Here is a 21,105-nt window from a genome sequence, read left to right on the forward strand (position 1 = left end):
GAAAAATGTTTAAAGATAATTGCAATGAGTGAAATTGATCAAGAAGCATGAAACAAAAGGTAACTGCTTTTTCTGTTTCCTCAATGAAGTAGTTGATTAACACAGCTCATGCAGCCAATCAAAGTTAAGGTCCTATATTTTTAACTTAAAATAATCTCCATGCTATTAACAGGCTGTTCTCAGCTGCAATCATACCTCTCCCATGTCTTCCTTTTAGAGATTACTGCATCGCTTGTTATTTCTTGTAAGTAGAAAGTATTTGAATCTAAATGCTAATGGTATAGAACTGTGAAGAAAGATAAAAGTCATAGTGGACATTTCTGTTTCTGCAGCAGTTTGCTAGTTCTCAAAACCTGCATTTGTAATGCTGCCTTTGTGGTCTTCTTAATAACCTTTATTTTTTGTATTCTTATTTAATTAGTCAAGTTATAGCACATTCTTTGTAGTCCTTCAGCTCTGCAGCACTGTATGCTTTAGCTGTATTAACAAGCTGCAATATAGGATTTGCCAGTGTCGCAGTTGTGGAAACAGGTGTTTTTTTGGAACTGACAGTGTTTTGGGCTTTGTGTATTTCAGTCTACGCATGTATAGTAAACGTGAGCAAAAAGTGTGACCTCCACATAGAAATGTTTTTTAAATGCCTCAAGAAGTTTAGCATGTTTAACTCCCTCAAAACTGTGAACTGAGAGGTGTGCAGTAGGATTAGATTGGTCTGTCAAATTGAGCATGGGTACTTACTGTGGCCAGTTGGAGATGTGCACCACAGATCACCTACGTTCTCTGAGATATTTCGTTGCTTAATTTGGAAATAATAGCTGTTGCAGGTTTGTTGTTTGTCTGTTTTTGTTGTTTTGTTTTGTTTTTAAGCTTGACTTTAATTCAGTGCTCGATAAGTCAAATTGCTCTGAGTAAGTAGGAATCTGGTAGAGGGCTGCAAAGATAATGAAGGGCCTGGAGCATCTCCCATATGAGGAAAGGCTGAGTAATCTGCTCAACTTGGGGAAAAGAAAACTGAAGGGTGATCTGATTCATGTTCATAAATATCTAAAGGGAGGGGGGAGGCAAACAGATGAGGCCAGGCTCTTCTCAGTGTTGTGTAGGATAGTACAAGGAGCAGTGGCCTAATACTTGAATGTAGGGAGTTCCATACAAACATGTAGAAGAACTTCTTTACAGTAAGCTGACAGAGCACTGGAACAGGTTGCCCAGAGAGGCTGCAGAATCTTCTATGAAGATATTCAAGACCCTTCTAGATGTGTACCTGCATGACTTACTGTAGGGATGATGCTTTAGCAGGGGGGTTGGACTCAACCTCTTGAGGTCCCTTCCAACCCTTGTGATTGTGTGAATTGAAGTACCTTCTCAAATCTTCAAAGTGCAGAACACTGTATTTCCTATATACTTTGTTAGCTCTGTCTGACCAATGCCAAAATGTCCCAGAAGTATGTCAGAAGCCTGACTGGCCTTACTGTCAATAGAACTAGTATCCTCAGCCAGTTTCCTACTTTCAAAGCTGGATGACGAGGACTCAGCAATGAAGTATGGTGAAGCTGAGTTTCAGGAGTCAGCTGTATGAAGAGGTTTTGTGAATCCTTTCTGCTCTAGGATCCAGTTGTCATGTGTTCACTGTTAACGTGTTTCTGCACATCCTGTCATGACTGTGCTGGATTCCTAGTTACCATGTGAAACACTAGTTAGTAAGCTTGTTGTAATCACTCTAGACTGGAAACTGTTCACTTAAACTTTTGTGGAGGTTTTTGTATGAAGAGATTTAAGTGGAACTGAGGCTGTTAACAAAGGAGACAATTAAAAAGTTAATATATTGAGGGGAATTTTATTATGTAAACAAAGATAATGTTTTCTCAGTCTGAAAACAAATCTGCAACATCCAGAATACAACAAACATCAGTTAAAATTGGGGCACATTCTTCAAGTATGTTGGCATAATAGTCAAATAGCCTTACCTTCAACAGGAGGCCTGAGCTAGCATCAGTTTTCATCAGTAAGGTCTCCTTAAATAGTTTCAGTAGTGCAACATTTAACATCACTGTCTGAGCCATGGGCAGCATTATTTTCCCACCAGTACTTCAGACAAGGCAAGTAACTATTGTGTTGTTCCCATGTGTGACATGACTACTTTATAAGTTCTACCTCTAGGTTTTTCTGGATTTATCAGTTACTATGGCTCACAGGATTTGGGAGTTAACATGAGCAGGTTACTGACGGATATAGGCTATTTTTGCACACTTGCGGTGTTGTGAAAGCATACTGGATGGGAAAAAGGAGTGGTTCCCAGAGGAAAGTAAGCAGTTTCTCTACTGGTTTCAGGACTCAGATGAGCTCTGATCTCCCCTATACCGCTAAGTAGTGCATTTGTAGAAAGTGATGACACAAGCTTTACCAGACTCTGGCAATTCTCAGTCTTTCATGATGTTAGCCTTTCAGTTGGGTGTTTTTTAGGAGCTTCACTGTTCAATCTGGAAGAAGCTATACTGACAGGAGAGGTGTTTTGGTTTTGAATCATCAAGTGTAGGTGACTTTATGGGGGAGGACAGAGCTAGGCTAAGAAACCAATTGCAGGACCACTGGATGACATGCAGGAGGGCTGAATTTAAAAAGAATGCCAAACTGAATTTGAAAAGTTAGAGCAGCAATTACCATTCTAGGAATACAGTGTGATTGGCTATCAGTTTCCCAAGGAGTTAAGCAGCTATCATTCAGTGTTAGAGAGGCCAAAAGTAATTTGCTGGCTTAGCAAGCAGCTCTCTAACTGCTTTTATAGCACAACCCAGTTCAGTGAGGTGCTTCATGATACACGTAGCTTAAAGCATGTCCTAATAATTGTATTTACCAAGGAATATGTAAAAATGCTTTACTGAAGCAGTAAACCATTTAGCCCCGCAGAGAAGGACCTGGGGGTTCTGATGGATGAAAAACTTAACATGAGCCAGCAGTGTGCTCTTGCAGCTTAGAAAACAAATGGTATCCTAGGCTCCATCAGAAGAGGGGTGGCCAGCAAGGACAGAGAGGTGGTTGTCCTTCTCTGCTCTTGTGGGGCCCTTTCTGGAGTACTGTGTCCAGGTCTGGAGCCCCCATTACAAGAAAGACAGGGAGCTGTTGGAGAGGATCCAGAGGAGGGGCACAAAGATGATCAGAAGGCTGGAGCACCTCCCCTACGAAGACAGGCTGAGGGAGCTGGGCTTGTTCAGCCCGGAGGAAAGAAGGTTGCCGGGTGACCTAATTGCAGCCTTTCAGTACCTAAAGGGAGCCTATAAACAGGAGGGGAGTCAGCTCTTTGAAAGGGTAGATAACAACAGGACAAGGGGAAATGGTTTTAAGTTGAGGGAGGGAAGATTTAGGTTGGATGTTGAGGAAGTTCTTTACTATGAGAGTGGTGAGGTGCTGGAACAGGCTGCCCAGAGAGGTTGTGGATGCCCTGTCCCTGGAAGTGTTCAAGGTCAGGTTGGATGGGGCCCTGGGCAGCCTGGTCTAGTATTAAATGGGGAGGTTGATGGCCCTGCCTGTGGCAGGGGGGTTGGAGATCCTTTCCAGCCTGGGCCATTCTGTGAAGCAGTGTATGAGAAGAAACACTGCTGATGGGATCAATGTATCTATTCTTTCTTTTTCTTTGTGACCCTACCACATTTTCTACAGCAAAACATGCAGCACTTGACAAGAATGAAGCCAGCAATGGCTGCACAGATGAACAAGAATGCCAGAACATCCAGGCAGTGGTACTGGTACCAGGTAAGATGGTGAGCAGCTGGTCTCAAGTGCTTTGCTCCTTTGTGACGCATGACAAATTCAATCCAGAAGACAGCTCTGTCCAGAGGCTTAATTGGCTGGTCGTGGTGTATCTTGGATAACTTTAAAACACTTTCCTTGTAGCTGAAAAAAGAAAGAAAGGAGATTTGTCACTGATTTCTGAAACAACCCATTCCACAACTGGCTGTTGTTTTGAGGAAGGTAGAAAGCTGTGCTTTTACTTTCGTCAATATTACATAAAAATATTTGAAACCAGCCCAGTTTATTCCTATCTGCACAGAACTTGAGATACAAACTTTAATAGAGAAAGTCAATCTTTGCAAAGAAAAATTATGCCAAATGATTCCAATTACTCTGTAAAAAAAAAGTGACGTAAACTTTTTTACATCTGTTCAGGTACATCGCTACAATAACCTAAGGATACTGGAGGCTTAGATAAGAGAACTGTGATGGCTCCATACAGAGAATAGATAAAACAACTTTGCACTGTCATGCAGTGTATCCAAAGAATTTATGCTAGCAGTGAACACAGAATCATCCTGGGAGTTGCTCCGGAGCTATCTTTCTCAAAGGAATCTTAAAATGCAATACAAGGTAGAATTGCTGGTCTCTCTTTTCTGAGAAGATGCTGATACTTAGTAAAGATTTGTTTTTTCTCTAAGACCCGAGTGCCAACTATTCGATATTTTGAGTTCCCAGAAGAGTCAGCATGTCTCACATCAGCAGCACAAGGTTTAAATAGCATCACTCTAATGGAAGAACAAAACTTACGTAGAATTGTTAATGACTGTATTCACTGCATCAACTAGATTCTGTGTCGTCAGTGTGCTGAAATCCAGCTCAACTGCAGCTCCTTTTGCCCTCATGTGAGCAACGTTGTCATGCTGGTCAGCAAACATGGGAATCCCAACCATTGGGATTCCATGGTAAATAGCTTCATAGATCCCATTGGTCCCACCATGAGTAATGAAGGCCTTTGCCAAGGGATGGCCTGCAACAAGGAAGGTGAGACACATGTAGCAGCAGCAGGCCATGTTCACAGGAGTATCAGAGCTGTCAACTACTAGAGCAAATGCACCCTGACTTCTGGATTGGCACCAGAGCATGCACACTTAGCTTAACTTCCACATATTCATATTTGAATGCAGTATGTGAACTAGTATATGCCTCCAGACTACTGTGAAGTTACTTCAGTCCTTCTGCAGTCATGCTGTTCTAGTTTTCACATTGGCTCAGGTTCATAATAGCCTCTTCTGCAGCTTTCTAGTTGACCTAAGATGCTTGATGCATTTGGAAGAATGTGCCCGAGAAATGAACTGCAAGGGTGAAGTCCAGAACACATACCTTCTTTCTTACTGTCTGACATGTGGTTCTTAGTCCTTGCAGACTGATGCCACTGGGCTCTGTTAAGACTGGGACTTTTCCTTATGAGATCCATCTGTATAGCTTAGCTCAAATTGCTGCCTTCCTGAGCCACTGATCCCTACTCCCTTTATGGTCTGGCTGTATCTTCCATGGTTCTTGTATAGCCCACTTGCCACAAAGTCAAAAACAAACTAGGAAATTAGGGCTTCAAGATCAAACCTCTGCTGCTTGTGGTACAAAACTAACTGTAGCCATTAAGTGTTGGGGTTCTTTCAGCCAAATGAGCCATTTTAGCAGAAAAACAAAGGAAATAACTTTGCGAAGGGTGTAATTCATCCCAGATAGAATCATTCTCACCAAGCAGGTCATTTTGGGGTATCCAGTCATAAATCCTGGTGTTGGAGCCAAGAGCTTCTGGTTTTTTACCTTTGTATCGCCAGAGGACCTTGAACAAAGGAACACTAAGATAAACACTAAGATAAACACTATGACTGCAGCATTATCTTCTGTCTTATTACATGTAAAGCAGAGCATTATCTCAAACTCGCATATCCTTTCCCAGTGATTCAAACAGCTTTGGCTCTAGATTAGATCTTTGGTTAGTTATTTTGGCCTATGACACATCCATACTATTTGGCCTTGGAATGGGGAGGAGAAATACCTTAATTCTACCCGGGATGGCTCAGTAGTTTGCCTCTGCAGAGCCCATCTTCTGGCCATGGGATATCCAGCAGAGATGCAAGCCAGTCAAATGTAGGTTTGCTAAAGGAAGTGTTAGTGACAAAAAAGCAAGGCAGGTTGTTTTATACTTGAAAGTGAACTCACATTTTGTGGAAGCTGGCTGAGGGCTCTGGCAATCACATTACTTCTTTCACTGGTTAGGTTGTAGACCATTGACCCGAGAGAAAATACCACAATGCCATGTTCCCCTGAACTCTGAACAAATTCTTCGATTTCCTAGGAGGTAGAAGGCATACTAACGGTAATCACAAAATGCATGTTACACAGATTATGTGAAGAGAGAGTATAAATTATTTAGTTTATTAAGAAGATGATCATGGTGTTATAAGCACCTCTGCTGACAGAAGGCTATTACAAAGGTACACATCGCCCTCTGCAGAACAGGCAGCTTCTCCGCAAGAAAGAGGGAGACAAGCATCAAGACAAGCAGAAGAAGCTTTGTCTCTTTAAATGCAAGTCAGAAAGTTTCAGGAAACGTTTCTTTCAGAGCATGACCAGCAGGAATGGATCCTGGCACTGGAGTAAGAAGGCATACCCCGTGACATCCTCCCTGGCATAGTTTGCTATGGTGTGCAGGCCTTCAGGGGGAGATATTGCTGAAAACTGCCAGCTTGTTGCAGCATCCTGAGTAGGGATTTGTTGAGTCACTGCTGTCACTTTGTCAGCCAGTTCTGCATTTCCTGTATTATAGTATGTATTGCTAACCAGACTTAACACGTCAGACCAACCCTAGCCATTCTATGATCTTTCTGTTCCTTCTTTTAGGTAGTGTCAGGTGAAATGAAGTAATAGTATCCAAACGGGAATGGCTATACCTCTCTCTCAACTCAACCCTCATAGCAGTTAAGAGTCAAGAAAATTTACCTTTTTTTTTCTTTCTTTTCTTTTTTTTTTTTTAGTAGACAATTTATATTGCAAAAGATCCTGCCTCCTAAAACGCTTGTGCAGGGGTAATAATCTAGATCAGAGCTTGTCACGTCTTCATCATCATCAATAGCCAGGAGTTTCAAATTCCACCTGAATATTGCCAGTCATAGCAGCCTGGGAATGCTGAGTATTTTACTCCCTTCAAGATGTCTTAAAATAAGCACCAATAGAAAAAGCGTTCAGCACTGGTCTCTTTCTGCAAGTCTTGGCTCCATTTTGTTAAAAGAGTTTTTCTTGTCAGTGTCCTGCTGCATCAGGTATTTCAGTGTCTTAGAATTAAATTTTACAATTCACTGCTGTGAGGTAACGCCTATTTCTCCTAAAACAAATACCCATATTTGCTCCTGCTGACTCACCTATCATCTTTTGACAGCAAGCTGTAAACCCAGCCCTCAATCTGTACAAGCCTGGGCAGATTGCTAAATAGCTCCCTCCTGCTCCCACCAGCAGCAGAACATCTGTTTTAAGAATGAGCTTTCTCATGACATGGCTTATCAGGGTTGAAAATAGATTTTGTAGATAACTAGCCGATGGCAGAACAAAGTCAGAATACCTTTGGCAGTGGCTTTGCAGGCTGGCAGTGAAGTCCTCCAACAAACTCAAAGTTGGGCAGGAAAGGGCGAGGAAATTCAAAATCCCAGTATGTTCTGATTAGCCATATCTCTGCTTTCCCCATCGTCTCACACAGTGTTGTGGGCCTTCCTGTGGGCAAAGTACAAGGCATTTACAACAATCACGTGTATAATCTTGTTTGCAGTAGGTTGCAAAATATTAGCCTTACCTTTGTATTTTGGTACTCCCAGTCAGTGTATTCTGTCAAACTGAGCATGAAGAGAAATCCTGGGCAAATCTAGACCTATTCCTTGTCCCATCCCTTTTCAGTCTTATTAAGTTGCCACAAACAAAGCAAAAGTATCTTTAAAACCATTCTGAACCTTCAGGATAAATGTAGAGCAGTATAAGAGCAAGTTGGGAAGCATTTAATTTCTGTGCGTTTCTTGTACTGCTGGAAAATTTAATTACCTATGCTTGTAATAAAACACCATTTGGTCACAGAAAACTTTTGGCCACGTAAGATTAAATCACAAAGTGATAATCAGAAGTCAGGGAAGAAGGAATATTTTAATTAAGTTCTGTTGTGTTTTTCAAATGATGTCTCAGTCTGTGGCTGCTCAGACTACAGTGAAAAAAGAGGTACAGTTAGTCCTAGTTCTGCTGGGGACTGGGAAATCTTCTGCTGAAATGTATAGGGAAAAACTGGCCCAAAACGTAGGTTCTGGAATGCTGTTTTAGGCAAAATGTCACTGGAAATTCATCTGCAGGAAAAAAGGGGGGGGGAGGGGGGGAACTCTTATAGCTTCTCATTTGGAAAACATATATTCTTAGGCACATCTTGCAAGTTCTCTGTGGTATTTTCCCCACAAAGTGGAGAAGGGTTAAAAGCGTTAAATGATCTTCCAAGGCCTATCTAATGCAAATAGTATCCAAGTGAAATAAGCAGCAGGAGGAAGGTTGCCCATAGAGCATCTTATACAACTTGATCGGCATTAAAAAGAAATAAAACGGTGGTGTTGGTGGGTTTTTTTTTTTTATGTTATTATTTTTTTCTGAAGTAGAGGACAATGACTCAGCAATAAAATTACAGGAGTGAAAATGACACCTGCATTACTACTAGAGTGATATAACAGTGTCACTGTCTAAGTTGCAGTGTGAAACTGTGAAGTCTTACGTGGTAGAAAAGTTCAACTCATGGAAAAAAGACTAGTCTGGAAGGCAGAAAGGTGTTCGTTGAAAACAGAGGAAGAGATTGGAGGGCAACAGACTAGATGCCCTTGTGCTTGCTGTTCATTTGTTATCTGCTTGAACACGGATATTCTAGACAAGGTTCAATGTCCATTTAACTGAAAGGTCTCTTATAGACTTGGAGTCAAGCCCTGTGCTGTAATAGGCTAGAACAGAAGTTCTGAGTATACAGATTAAGGAAACTGTATTTCAAACTCTGTATGGTGAAAGAAAGGGAAAAGTCTTCTTGGAGAAGACGAACCCACATTTAGCTTCCATACCAATCAGGGCTGCCAGATAGTACCTCCAGATGACACATGTGACATAAATGCATGCAACTTTGCTCTTCTCGTCCAACGACAGCCAGTGTTCCTAGTTAGAACAAGATTGGCTCCAGTTTAGTCTTGGCTCCATGTTGCTAATGGAGCTGTCTCCAGTAGCTTGCACTTACTGAAACAATGATTTTGCCCTCCAGTCTTTATCCGCTACCACCTTAGCTATAGAAGTGCCTGTCCTCAAAATTAAGAAATAACAGTTGTCCTCTAAATTCCTCTATAGGCACTAAAACAGGCATGCAGCTCACAAGAAGAGCTGACCAGCAGTACCATTATTGACAAAAATTGCAACTACACACTCTAAAGATCCTTAAGTGGAGATATAACAGGACTGTACTGGTATCTGCTAGGCTATACAAGCCTTAAAAGATAAAGCACAACCTCTGTCTGACCAACACAGAACTATCATCTCTGCTCTCTTAAGAAATTAGATAAATTGTGCACTACTGTGTATCGAAACTGCTACAATTTTGAATGAAAAAAAAAATTGGAATGAAAACACTCTGCTTAAAATGTAGAAAAGGATGAAAGAAGTCAAGATATCTATTCTGCATCAAATGAATGCAGCAGATGTTAAAGAGGACTGAAGTATAGAAGCAGAAAGGACTGGTGCCTATGACACATCAGAGACTAGTGTCTTCGTCTACTGTAGTGATCTACAGCCTCTTTCAGAGACCTTTCCTTCCCTTCTATCAGTGATGGAAGGAGCCCAATGTGCTCCCTTCTAACCTGGGACTACATCTTCAAGGAGGTCATCTACAACATTGTGACACATTTTGAGGAAGTATTTCGAAACTGTAACACTAAGCTCTCTAAACATTCGAAAAGCACAACTTACACAAGAGAGACTGCTCAACAGCTGCCTTACCCAAGACATTACTGTAGTATCCATCCCATTCATCTCGCCAAAACTTTAAGAAAAATAAATCCATGGAAAGGTAAAAGAAGAAATTCCACAGTCTCTCCACAAAGGACATCTGGTCTGTCAACCCTGTTGTGCTAGCAGGCACGTAAGAAGGTGGAGATGGGAGCCCACCACACAGCCGCTCTACCACATTTCCCTCAGAAAAACGGAAGCTGTAGACAAAAGGAATTTCCAGGAGTTGTGCTGCAAGCTCACCACATACAGCTAAAGGGTCAGCGATCAGAACATCAAACTTGGCCTGATGCAGCTTTGCTATCAGCTGATGATTTGACACCAAGGCATCACAGGAGTGCTTTGACAAGTTGGAAAAGGAGTATATGGCTTCTTTCATCCTCCACACGACCTCCCAGGGGAACAGATTAGGGAGGTCATTAATCCAGAGATCTAAGAAGTCCACCATCAGAGCATCGAAGGTCTCTTGGGTGAAGTTCACTTTCAGGACCTCAAAGGTGAAAGGAGATGATGTGTCTTGGTAGTCGATGAGCATATTTATTGATGGTACCAGCACAGTCACTTCGTGACCCCGGAGAATGAGTTCTTCCAGCAGCACTTTCATGTTGATCCAGTGACTGGCATCGGTGGGCCAGACCACCACCTTCCCACAAAAGCCAACATTCCAGCAGCACGCAAAGGTCCAGAGTAGCCAGGAGAATCTTTGCCCCGTCATTTCAGCAGTCCATGCACAACTCCAGTCTGAGCATGCTTGAAACAGTTCACTACTTTAGTGTGTTTAGTGTGCAAACAACTTTGGAAACAGCCAGTAAAAGTGAGATCCACTTGGTGACAGCCTTGGCAAGAGGGCATGTCAGTACACAAAACGCCACTTGTGGGAGGGCTGGGCAAGCAGTAAATCCCGTTCTGGAATCTACTGCAGAGCTGGAAACGAAGGCAATTCCTGTTTCTGCTCACCAGAAAGTGAAGCCTGCAGCATGTGAGGTGCAGAAGCCCTCGCCCTGCTGCCAGATCTTCAAGGTACACATCCCGGTGCACAGCAGGAGTTCAGGATAGGGGTGCCCAAGGAGCTTAGTCTTTTCACTTGACTGCAGCCTAGATTTGCTTCTTTGCCCTTTAAGAACCAGACTGCTGGTTACTGTTGTAGTCTCCTGATTTACTACGTGCAGACACAACATCCTGCAGTGATTTCACAACAACAATTTCCACAATTTGCTCACATCCTGTATTCAACATTACCAGATGCTTTGGGCACATTACTGGACGGGGACAGTCCTGGCAGAGGTCATCACAGCATCAAGGCCATTTCATGGAAGAAAGAGAAGGAAATGGAGAGCTTGGGTGTTGCTCACCTTCTTTGCCCCTCACTGTTCAGGGCAGTCCAACACAAGAGTCCTAATTTCCCTTCCTGAAGGCAATTCCACCGATAAATCAAAGATGCCTTGTGCCACTGATGTGTAAATGGAGGAGAACAGGCATCTGGTCTTTCCTGACCAGGAGGATGAGGCTTATGCTGATTTGAAATAGGGCCTGGGCACTCCTCCAGGAGCCCAGCACCACTATATGGGACCCTCACTGGACTGATACAGTTCAGACTGGAGATACAGCAGACTGCAGTCAGAGGGGAGAAAAAGTGGGCTTACGTAGATTTTGTATGTGTAACCTTAAATGCTAATGCACACAATTTATGACTAGTAGAAAACCCAATAAATCACTCAGTTCAGACAGCCTGAAGCTGACACAGCCTCAGTTCATCAAAGTGCATTGCTTCCAGCACAAGGCTTTCTAGCTGCTGCCAAACTTGATAAGCAACACAAATAAATATGTAGCTAAGTAGTCCAGTAGTAGGACTTCCTGCCAACTCTACTCTCTCAACAAAACCACACACTACTACAGATCTGAAAAATAAATAAAAGCACTTTAATCCTCACATGGAAATAATAACCTTTTAATTCCTCCTCCTCCACCACAAAATAAATAAATAAATTTCTGAATTAATGAAGGAAGGTCATCCTATTTCCTCCTAATCATGACAAGAACTCTTTAAAACAAAACTTCAAAATTAGTTCTGCAGTTGTTATTAGATAAACAAGTAAGCAACTCCAAATACTTCTTTTAGGTACCATCAAAAAAGCCAAAGACTTTTTTTCCTTGCTGCTGGGGAAATGTTATCGCTGCCCATCGAGACTCAGTGCACTGCAGTCTTCTTAGCCTGCAGGGACAGCTGCTCTTCCAAACCCATAAAGACCTAGGGAGGCAGCTTTCTCTTCATTCCGAGGAGAGCTAAGGAGTGAGGGTGTTACTAAGGGAAAAAGGTAACTTTGGTAGATAGCCTTCTAAAAAATGTATAGCTTTTTTTTCTTTAGAAATTTTAGTTCAGTAGTAGCTTTTGGTAGAATTGCAGTGGTATTTTTCTCTTCTTTGTGTCTGTTGCATTTGACTGACAGGCTGTTTCAAGTGGTATTAGCACTTGATAGGTTTGCCTATGTTAAAAGTACCTGTATGGTTTTACCTGTAGCTAGAAACAGGTAATGTTTGTTCTTGCCTGGGTTGTTTGCTGTGACACAAATATTTTGGAGGAAAGAAATTCAGGGTTGCCATGGTCCTAACTTGTACCTTAGCACCAAGGCTCTGGCTTTGCAGACCTATGTGTACAGTATGTGTAATCTCTGCAAGTAAGAGCAGCCTTACCTAAAATATCACTGTAGAATTGATTCCAATGTCCCCAGAGAACGTAATGGTATGCGAGGTCCTGCAGAGCATAGGAGAACATGTTTTTTAGCCTCTCTGTGAAGGTCATCTTGTCTGTTAGGGAGCTTAGGCTGGCTGGCACGTAGGAAGGAGGTGCTGGGAGCCCCCCGCAGAGCCGCTCCACAGTGTTGCCCATGGAGAACCGGATGGTGTACACCAAAGGGATACCCAGCTTCTCTGCAAACAGCTCCCCGCTGGGCATCAGTGGGTCTGCCAGGAGGACATCAAAGGCAGATGTCCTCAGCCTTTCCAGCAGCACCTTGTCCTTCAAAACTGCATCGCAAATGGTTCTGGTTATATTCTCAAACTTGCGTAGCAGATCAATCATCTTGTAAAGACTTTCCCAGAAAGGTAACCTTCTCTCCTCATAGAACCAAAAATAGAAACCTTCATCCATTGCGGCAGCCATCTCACTTTTGCTGATTGGCACCTCAATCATCTCAAACTGGAAAGGTGAGGGCTGGGTGCCATTGAGGATAAGGAAGCACGAAGGCAGCAGCACAGTCACCTCATGGCCCCGGGCTACAAGTTCGTGCAGGATATACTCCACGTTGAGCCAGTGGCTGTTGTCAACTGGCCAGACCAACACCTTCCCACCATACACGGAGCCCAGTGCAGCCAGCAGCCACAGCACAGCCACCTTCTTTCCTGACATGATTTGCAGTGCTTCTCGGTGCCTCAGTGGCCTTGCTTCCTTGGGAGCAGCAGAGCACACCGAGATGGGCTGGGCCTGCATGACACGGCAAGGCAAAGAGCCAAGGTAGCTGGTGCAAAATCCCGTCATGGATAATGGCATGTTTTCCCCGGGGAAAAGATGACTAGAACCAGCTGGCTCCATCTGGCGGTCAGTGACTTGCTGAAGCTGGAAGAGGTTTCCTCTGAAGCAACGCAGAGAGCTGTGAGCTCAGCCCTGTGAGGGCTGTCTCTCTGAGCGGCCCTGGCTCTTGTGCCTGTCTACCTATAATCTGTGTTATTTTTGGTACAAGAGGTGACTTTATCATTCCTCTGGCAGCTCCAGTGGCAACTGATGTTCAGAGAAATGTTCACCCACTGTGCCTGCATCTTTTTGCTTTGTGAAGCCACTGAGCATCTGTTTGCAGAACACTTAGTGTGGTGATCCAGAATTGCAGCTGGCAAGCGGATCTCCATGTGGATGAGATGACATGGTAAAGCAAGCAAATTTTGTGTCAGAATAAGGCTGTCCTCACATGTTTCCTCCTCCAGAGCTGTCCTGAAAGGAGGCTGGAGCTGTGAGTTAATGGCCATAGGCTGTCCTGTCTGCCACCAGGTCCCAATAATATGCTGTAAGTAGAACCAGAAGCTCAGCTAAGCTGCTTTATTTACAGCCATACTTCTGATTTCCAGGTGAGAAATTATGTGAGACTTATTCACTGTGCCAGTAATAATCATTGTACTCCTGCCTAGTACTGTTCTCCCAATCATGATGTTGGGCAGAGCATTTGCTGTGGCTCCTGTGCTGTCCAGAGCATCCTTTCCAGCATGAAGTGGAAGTGGAGGTAGTGGTCAGGCCCTGAGAAATTGAGCTGAGGCTCCTGTCTGCTGCACACACAACAAGAGCTTGCTGTGCTTGTGGAGTCCTGCAGCATGCAGCTAGATTGCATCCTGTGAGACTTGAAGGTGCCCTGCTACACAGGGTTAGTGTGAGCTCAGTAAACATTTCACATTGATTGCATACTTACCCAAGCACATTTTTCTATGTATTTGCTCAGAAGAGTCCAAAACAAAAGCCTGTGAGGAAGGCTTGTTATTTTTACTGTTCCTTCGTAGGTGGAAGGTCTGTTTGCACAAAACAAGTTGTACTTAGTAAGGATTGGTTTTCATTACCAGTGATGTAAGTGAAGTCTGTTACAAAAGCACAGTGCACCTCAGTTGCTACTGAGGGTCAAGACTGGCTTGTAGCTCACCTAGTTGTGATGTTCTGCACCAGGAAAGCAGTTCTGTTGCTGTATGCTTTCAGTGTGAGCATGGGAGGGGGAAAAGTAAGAGCTGAGCTCTCCTTGCTGAGAGCACTCTGTGCTGGGGAAGTTTCTTAAGACTCTACATTAGAATTAATTATGGCAAATCCCTCCATTGGGATGTCTGCAGATTCCTGTCTTCACACTGTGCCATGCCAGCACAGCATCCTGACAGGGGTGGCTGCAGTTCATGCAAATGTACCTGACTTGGGCAGTTTGGTGACTATTGGTTTAAGACTGTAAGGATTGCCTGGCTAGATCAAAGTAGGATCTCCAGAGAGATGGGGCTCCTGTTTTGTAGATGAATTTAATTATTTTGGTCTCTGAAATCACTCTGGCCTTCTGTTTCAGACTGCCATTACACGCCGTATGTAAGAGGTCATAAAATCACAGAACCATTAAGGTTGGAAAAGACTTCTAAGATCATCCAGTCCAACCTCCAGCCCACCCCTACCATGCCCACTAACCATGACCCTCAGTACCACATCTCTGCGTTTCTTGAACACCTCTAGGATCAGTGACTGCACCACCTCCCTGGGCAGCCTGTGCCAATGCCTCACCACTCTTTCTGAGAAGAAATGTTTCATAATATCCAAGCTGAACCTCAGCTGCTTGACTCTTTCACTGGTGGCTTATTCACTTTTCCATACAGGGACACAATGAAAAACTTGTTGGTGGCCGTGTGTTGATTGCTTCCCCCTCCAGGCCTTCCCTTTGCCACCCTCTAGGCTCTCAGCTCTGTAGCTCATAGTATGGCAGGCTAAGTGATGAAAAGCTATGTAGCAACAGCTTACCCAAGATCTTGCTGTAGTAGATGTCCCATTCTCCCCAGTAGCTCTGGAAAATGTAGTCTTGCAAGTGATAAGACAGGATATTTTTAATTCTCTCGCCAAAGGACATGTGGTCAGTGAGCTCAGACAGGGCCGCAGGTGTGTAGGATGGTGGGGCTGGGATCTTGCCACAGTGCCTCTCAACAGTCGAGGCTGGAGAGAAGCGCAGGGAGTACACAAAAGGCAGTGCCAGCTTGAGAGCTACGAGGTCCCCGCATGGAGTCACTGGGTCTGACAGCAGCAGGTCGTAGCCAGAGCCCTGCAGATGGGCCATCAGCTCCTGGTTGGTCAGCACTGCATCGCACATCTGCCTGTTGACCTGGTGCCAGCTTTTGGACAGTTTCCCCAGCTCCTTGTAAAACTGCCAGAAGGTCGAAGCTGTTGGCCTGTTGTTCAGCCATAACGTCATGATGTCTTCAATCAGGTTTGCAATGGTGTCTTTCTTGAAGGGCACGTTATAGACCTCAAACTTCTCGGTGGTCTCAGCCTTTGGCTGAATGAAGAGGGAAGCATTGGACACCAGGATGGTAACGCTGTGCCCACGGCGGATGAGCTCCTGAATAACCATCTTCACGTTTAGCCAGTGGCTGCCCTCCGTTGGCCAGACCAGCACATTCCCACAGAAGACAGGTGCTACCAGAGCCACATGGAAAGCAAGAAGCTGGAGGCATTTCTTGAAGCTGGTGGCTTCTGTGGCCATGGCAGGATTGAGGGCTGGATAGCCTGGGAGCTTTCTTTTTCAGCTGGGAGCACTCCACCTCCGTGTTGTCTGTGAGAGTCTGCTGCTACTTGAGCAGGGCCTTTCAAACCTATGTGGTCTCTGAACCAAAAAGACAGGAAAGGATGCTTGGTGATTTGCTTTTCCCTTTCTGTTTTCTACCATTAACTTCCCCCTGAGGGTACTCCTTTCCCTAGGTAGGGGTGGCAGCAGTCCCAGTGCTGTCAGAGGTCCCTACTACCCTCAGACCTGTCCATTTGTACAATAATTTAATTCTTTGTTTATTGTACCTTTTTAGTTTCTCCCTGAGGAATAAAATCCTTACTGAGGGCATGGAAGCAAATAATAGGGGCCTTCTTGCACTATGCAGGTGCTATATTAGTCAGTATGTGCTGGCAGATGTGTAACTATGAGAAAATAAGTAGTATCTTTGTAATCACTGAAGAAATATTGAAATTTGCTGAAGAATGTACAGCCATATCTGACTTGAGGCCTGTTTTCAATTGCAACAGCCATGATGCCTGCATACTTTAATGTTTCTACCTTTTACAGTACAGATTATGTATGCAAAAGATATTTTTTACTCTTTATTCCCAGAATATGCACAGGGTTCTGCTGAGCCAACAGCAGCTGCGCTGCAGGAAGTGTGTGCATGAAGGTATGGCCAGACTTGGGGCAAGAGCTACACAAGGTGGAGGGACACCTGGGATGGGACTAACAGAAAAAAAGTGATATTGTAGGCATCAGTAAGCCATCTCAACCCTTCTACACTGTTTAAATAATACAAATCATGGCATTTCTGGTGCAGAAGGGTCATTGCTGCTGTCTGGGGCACATCAGCAACACAGTGGCCATGTTGTAGGCTTAGTTTGGATGTCTAACTGCAGGTCTGACTACTTCCTGGCTGCCAGAAGTGCTTCTTGAGTTGGAGCCTGCATCTTCTGGGCTGTCTCTCTTTTGGAAATGTAAGCACTATGTCCTGAAAGGAGCTTTTAATCACTAGGAATCAAAATGGTACAGAAAATGGTATGCTCAATCTAACACGATTCAGCAGGGCGAAGGGGGTAATGCCAGGCAGCAAATCTCTTACCTAGAAGAGCCTTCTGAGGTGCAAAATCATCGTGCTCTGGTTCATACGATGCAACGTGCTGTGCTGGTTTGCTTCTGTGTGTTGCAGCTCACCTGCTCTGAGCCTGGGCAGCTCTGGCAAGGTTTGGCACTGGGCAGGACTTTAAATAAGTTTCACCCTGAACATGTATTTTCAATAGGAGGGAGTAATACAATATGGGATGATCGTAAGGGGGCATGTCTTCTAGGATTATTCATTGCTTTGTTGTGCTTCAGTAATTTAATAGTTTGGATGGTCTTCTCTGTGCTAGGGAATATCATGATGTTGCTATAGAGCCAGATTCTCAGAAGGATTTGCATCCTGTAGCTCAGAGATATGGTTTCTAATGGCTAAAATATTTTTTGCTCCTTTCAAGGTCGTAGCTGGCATAAAAAAAAAATTGGTTGTTATATAATAGACTCACTTACAAACTGGAACAAAGAGCATCTTGTACTTTGTTTGCAAAGCTTTTCAAGAGTTGCATGTTAGCCTTGCTGTTAAGTACTGTGTGTGGCACTTGGTTCCAAAAGTTGAGGCAAATGGAAACTATAACTATAACTGGAAACTATAGAAAACTGAAGATACATCTCTGTATTTTTCTTAATTTTTGTCTATAATACATGAACTTTCTAAAGCCCCTGTTTGGGCAATTATACCAGCATACAGCATGTTGTGGCAGTAACTGGCTTCACCTCCAGTGGTTTCTCCACAATTGTAGAATCAGAGAATGGCTTGGGTTGGAAGGGACCTTAAAGCCCACCCAACTCCAACTCTGCTGTGGGCTGGTTGCTACCCACCAGATCAGGCTGCCCAGGGCATCGTTCAGCCTGGCCCAGGGATGGGACATCCACAGGCTCTCTGGGCAGCCTGTGCCAGCGCCTCAGCACCCTCACAGTGAAAAATGTTTTCCTTACACCTAATCTATATCTATCCTCTTTTAGTTTAAAACCATTACTCCTTGCAGGTGGAGTCCTGTGAGTGGAGCAGAGGATAACAATAGCCTCCTTCGCCCTGCTGGCCATACCTTTTCTGATGCAGCCCAGCATATGGTTGGCTTTCCAGGCTGCAAGTGCACACAGGGCCGCTCTCAATCCACTCATCCTCATCTGTACTGATATGCGGCGTTGCAAACTCAGTTGAGAATCGTAGAATCGTACGATATCCTGAGTTGGAAGTGATCTGCAAGGATCTCTGAGTCCAACTCCTGGCTCCACACAGGACCACCCAAAACCCAAACCCTATGTCTGAGAGCATTGCCCAAATACTCCCTGAACTCCAGCAGCTCAGGGCTTTGCCCACTCCCTGGGCAGCCTGTTCCACGTTCACCATCTTCTGGTGCAGAGCCTTTCCCTAACACTCCTCTGGCCCTCCCCTGACAGCTCCATGCCATTCCCTCAGGCCCTGTCACTGTCACAGAGAGCAGAGCTCAGCGCTGCCCCTCCACTCCCTGTGAGGAGCTGCAGCCGCCATGAGGTCTCCCCTCAGCTCCTCTGCTCTGGGCTAAACAGGCCAAGAGACCTCAGCTGCTCCTCATATGTCTTGCACTCTACATCTTCACCAGTAAAAACACAGTATTGAATTTTGTAAGATGTTGTTTCTAAACCCCCAGTAACAAATCCCTCTGTAGAAGTTAAGAGCTATTGCCAGAGGAACCAGAGGGTGAAAGCCTTCCTTTAAGTGTAGGATTTAAAAGGACAGGTTTTAAAGATGGTGCTCACATTACTCTTAATGCAGAAAAGATAAACTTTAAGAGGATTAGAGGATGAAATCCAGCAAACAAAAGAAAAGCAAGCTGAAGAAAGTGAATGGTATTACATGTCTGCATTTTACCTATCTAGCATTACTCAGCAGAACAGCTGCAGAAACTGGTGCAACCTCTGATCTCTAATAGCTGTAGGTTAGTCAAGTTTAATTACACACAGATTAGGGCATCCAGCCTCGTGTTTTTCACAGACAGGTACAAAAACATCTTCCACATATACCTGAATGTGGCAGCAAGTAAGCCTCAATGACCACCAGCACCTCAAACATTCAGCACCTGAGCTCAAAAGGGAGGCATTTGCCCCAAGAAGCACCAAATGACAGCATGTTTCCTATCTGTTATTTCAAGAAAGCAGTTTTGGGGCTAAACAGGAATTTGGAAGTCTTGAGTTGTAAAAGACAAATGTTTCAGAGGGAGGGCAATGTGTGGGTGGAGAAAACTGAGGTGTATAAATTGGAGGTTGTTTCACCCCCAAGTGTGGGTTGAGATGGGAAGTTAGATGGAGGAACACATGCTTGGCCATAGCAGAACACTGACGCCCTTGCAATCCCCAAGTGTAAGAGGGAAACTCCAGCAAAAGGTGGAACCTGTGCCATAATGCCATTTCTTGGCCAGCTTGTGACTTTATCTCAGCAGTGCAAGAGGACAAGAATGTATCTGTGCTTACAATATTTCCTTGTTCGGTTTCAGATTTTTTAATTCTCTCCACTGCTGCTCGGATGCTGCAGGGACACCTTTGCATGTATATATACAGACAGTGGGATGGCTCAGGCTTGGGCCTTTCCACTCTGCAAGGGGAAAAGAAAGCAAAATGAGAAAGGATCCAGGACAAGCTTTGTGTACATTCAGTGCTGCACCGTGTCAGGGGAGGCTGGTGTCAGCCCTCCTGCAGGACTGTTATGTCCCATAGGGACCACTGGATCTGCAAATGGGAGGGTGTAGGTGTGGTGGGACCCATCCAGAGCCTCTTCAGCCCCATCTGTGTCAGGGCTTTTCGTGAGCCAGGTCAGCTCAGAGGTGACTGATTTTATTGTGTGAAGTTTGGACTCATCAGGGAGTTGTCCCACAGAGCAGTCAGGCAAAGACCAGGCTGTCATGGGTTCTGGCAATGGGTGTGCAGCAGCCATTGCTTTGAGCCATGCAGGAATTTACTCACATTTCATAATGCGTTTGTATGTTAGTAGCTCCACGGGAGAACGAAAAACAAATGAGATCCCTGCTAATTTTTGACCGAATTCACCAATTGTACCTATCTCTGATGCCATACTTTATCCACCTGCAGACTTTGTAATCTAAGAAAGCAATCTGGAGGCAGAGCAGAGCCCACCTCTGTCCAGGGGGAATTACAAGAGGGATATTTTTTTTTCTGTTTACGTGGGTGCAGTGTGCCACTTGAGAAGCAAGAGGAAGGAAAGAGGAGGGGCTGTTGCAAGGCCTGGCTTTGCATCAACACAGGCATGCAGAGGGTTTGCAGAAGAAGGGAAGTGCCTGGAACAAATTAAAACCAAATCATTTGCATGTGTGTAGGATCAGTCTGGCAAAAGCAGTGCTGCTTTGTGGAAGCAGTGGGAACAGAAATGAAGGGAAATTCCTGTAGCCATTCGTCATATCATGGTGCTGAGAGGCTGAGAGAGGAACTGCCAGAAGCAATCCAGCATTCATACTGATTTCTTCAGCCCAGAAATACATAGCCAGGGGGTGATGGCCTGAGGAAGGCCCATGGAGTGACAGAGAATGGGGTGAGATGAATGTTAATGAAAGACTGGTGGTAGTGTTGGTGCGAGAAATAAGGGGCATAAGAACAAAACAAGCAACAGCTAGCAAAACCAGAATGTCATTTTTGAATGCCTCGGATCACTTCACCTGCATCTCAAAAAGAAATCACACCTTCAGAGGGACTCCTTCAGAGAGATAGCAGCAGTGGATGTTCCAGGTCCCTGGCAGTAAACAGGACTACAGCTCTCTCTTGGCAGTGCCAGGGATGCTTTTGGCCCCGTCTCACTCTTTCCCATGGCCCAGCTGCTGGGGAAGGAGAGTAGTTGCCCTGCCCATCCCCATCCCACTCCCTGTCAAAGTGTGACCTCAGTGGGGGCTTTTCTGATGCAGCAGGGGGCACCTGCTGATGAAGATATGAGGATGGAGACGGTGGACACAGGACCACTGTGTGC

The 21,105-nt window shown here is 44.5% G+C and overlaps 1 protein-coding gene across 2 annotated transcripts; it reads right to left on the reverse strand.

The window, feature by feature from the left end:
* Positions 1–1,818: 1,818 nt before the first annotated feature.
* Positions 1,819–20,692, reverse strand: UGT2A1 (UDP glucuronosyltransferase 2 family, polypeptide A1, complex locus). 2 transcript variants are annotated; one of them, XM_015276390.4, is made up of 8 exons: positions 19,006–20,692; positions 15,314–16,169; positions 12,484–13,116; positions 7,352–7,500; positions 5,956–6,087; positions 5,488–5,575; positions 4,537–4,756; positions 1,819–3,888 (listed from the first exon to the last, which is right to left on the reverse strand). In XM_015276390.4, exons 2-8 carry the CDS (start codon positions 16,047–16,049, stop codon positions 3,612–3,614), a joined length of 2,235 nt encoding a protein of 744 aa, XP_015131876.1. In that variant the 5' UTR covers positions 16,050–16,169; positions 19,006–20,692; the 3' UTR covers positions 1,819–3,611. The 2 variants fall into 2 exon arrangements, with proteins under 2 accessions (XP_015131876.1, XP_004941250.2); XM_004941193.5 differs by lacking the exons at positions 12,484–13,116; positions 15,314–16,169; positions 19,006–20,692 and adding an exon at positions 9,784–10,535.
* Between the last annotated feature and the right edge of the window lie 413 nt (positions 20,693–21,105).

The sequence above is a fragment of the Gallus gallus genome, chromosome 4 (assembly GCF_016699485.2).
Source record: "Gallus gallus isolate bGalGal1 chromosome 4, bGalGal1.mat.broiler.GRCg7b, whole genome shotgun sequence".
Classification (NCBI taxonomy): Eukaryota; Metazoa; Chordata; class Aves; order Galliformes; family Phasianidae; genus Gallus; species Gallus gallus.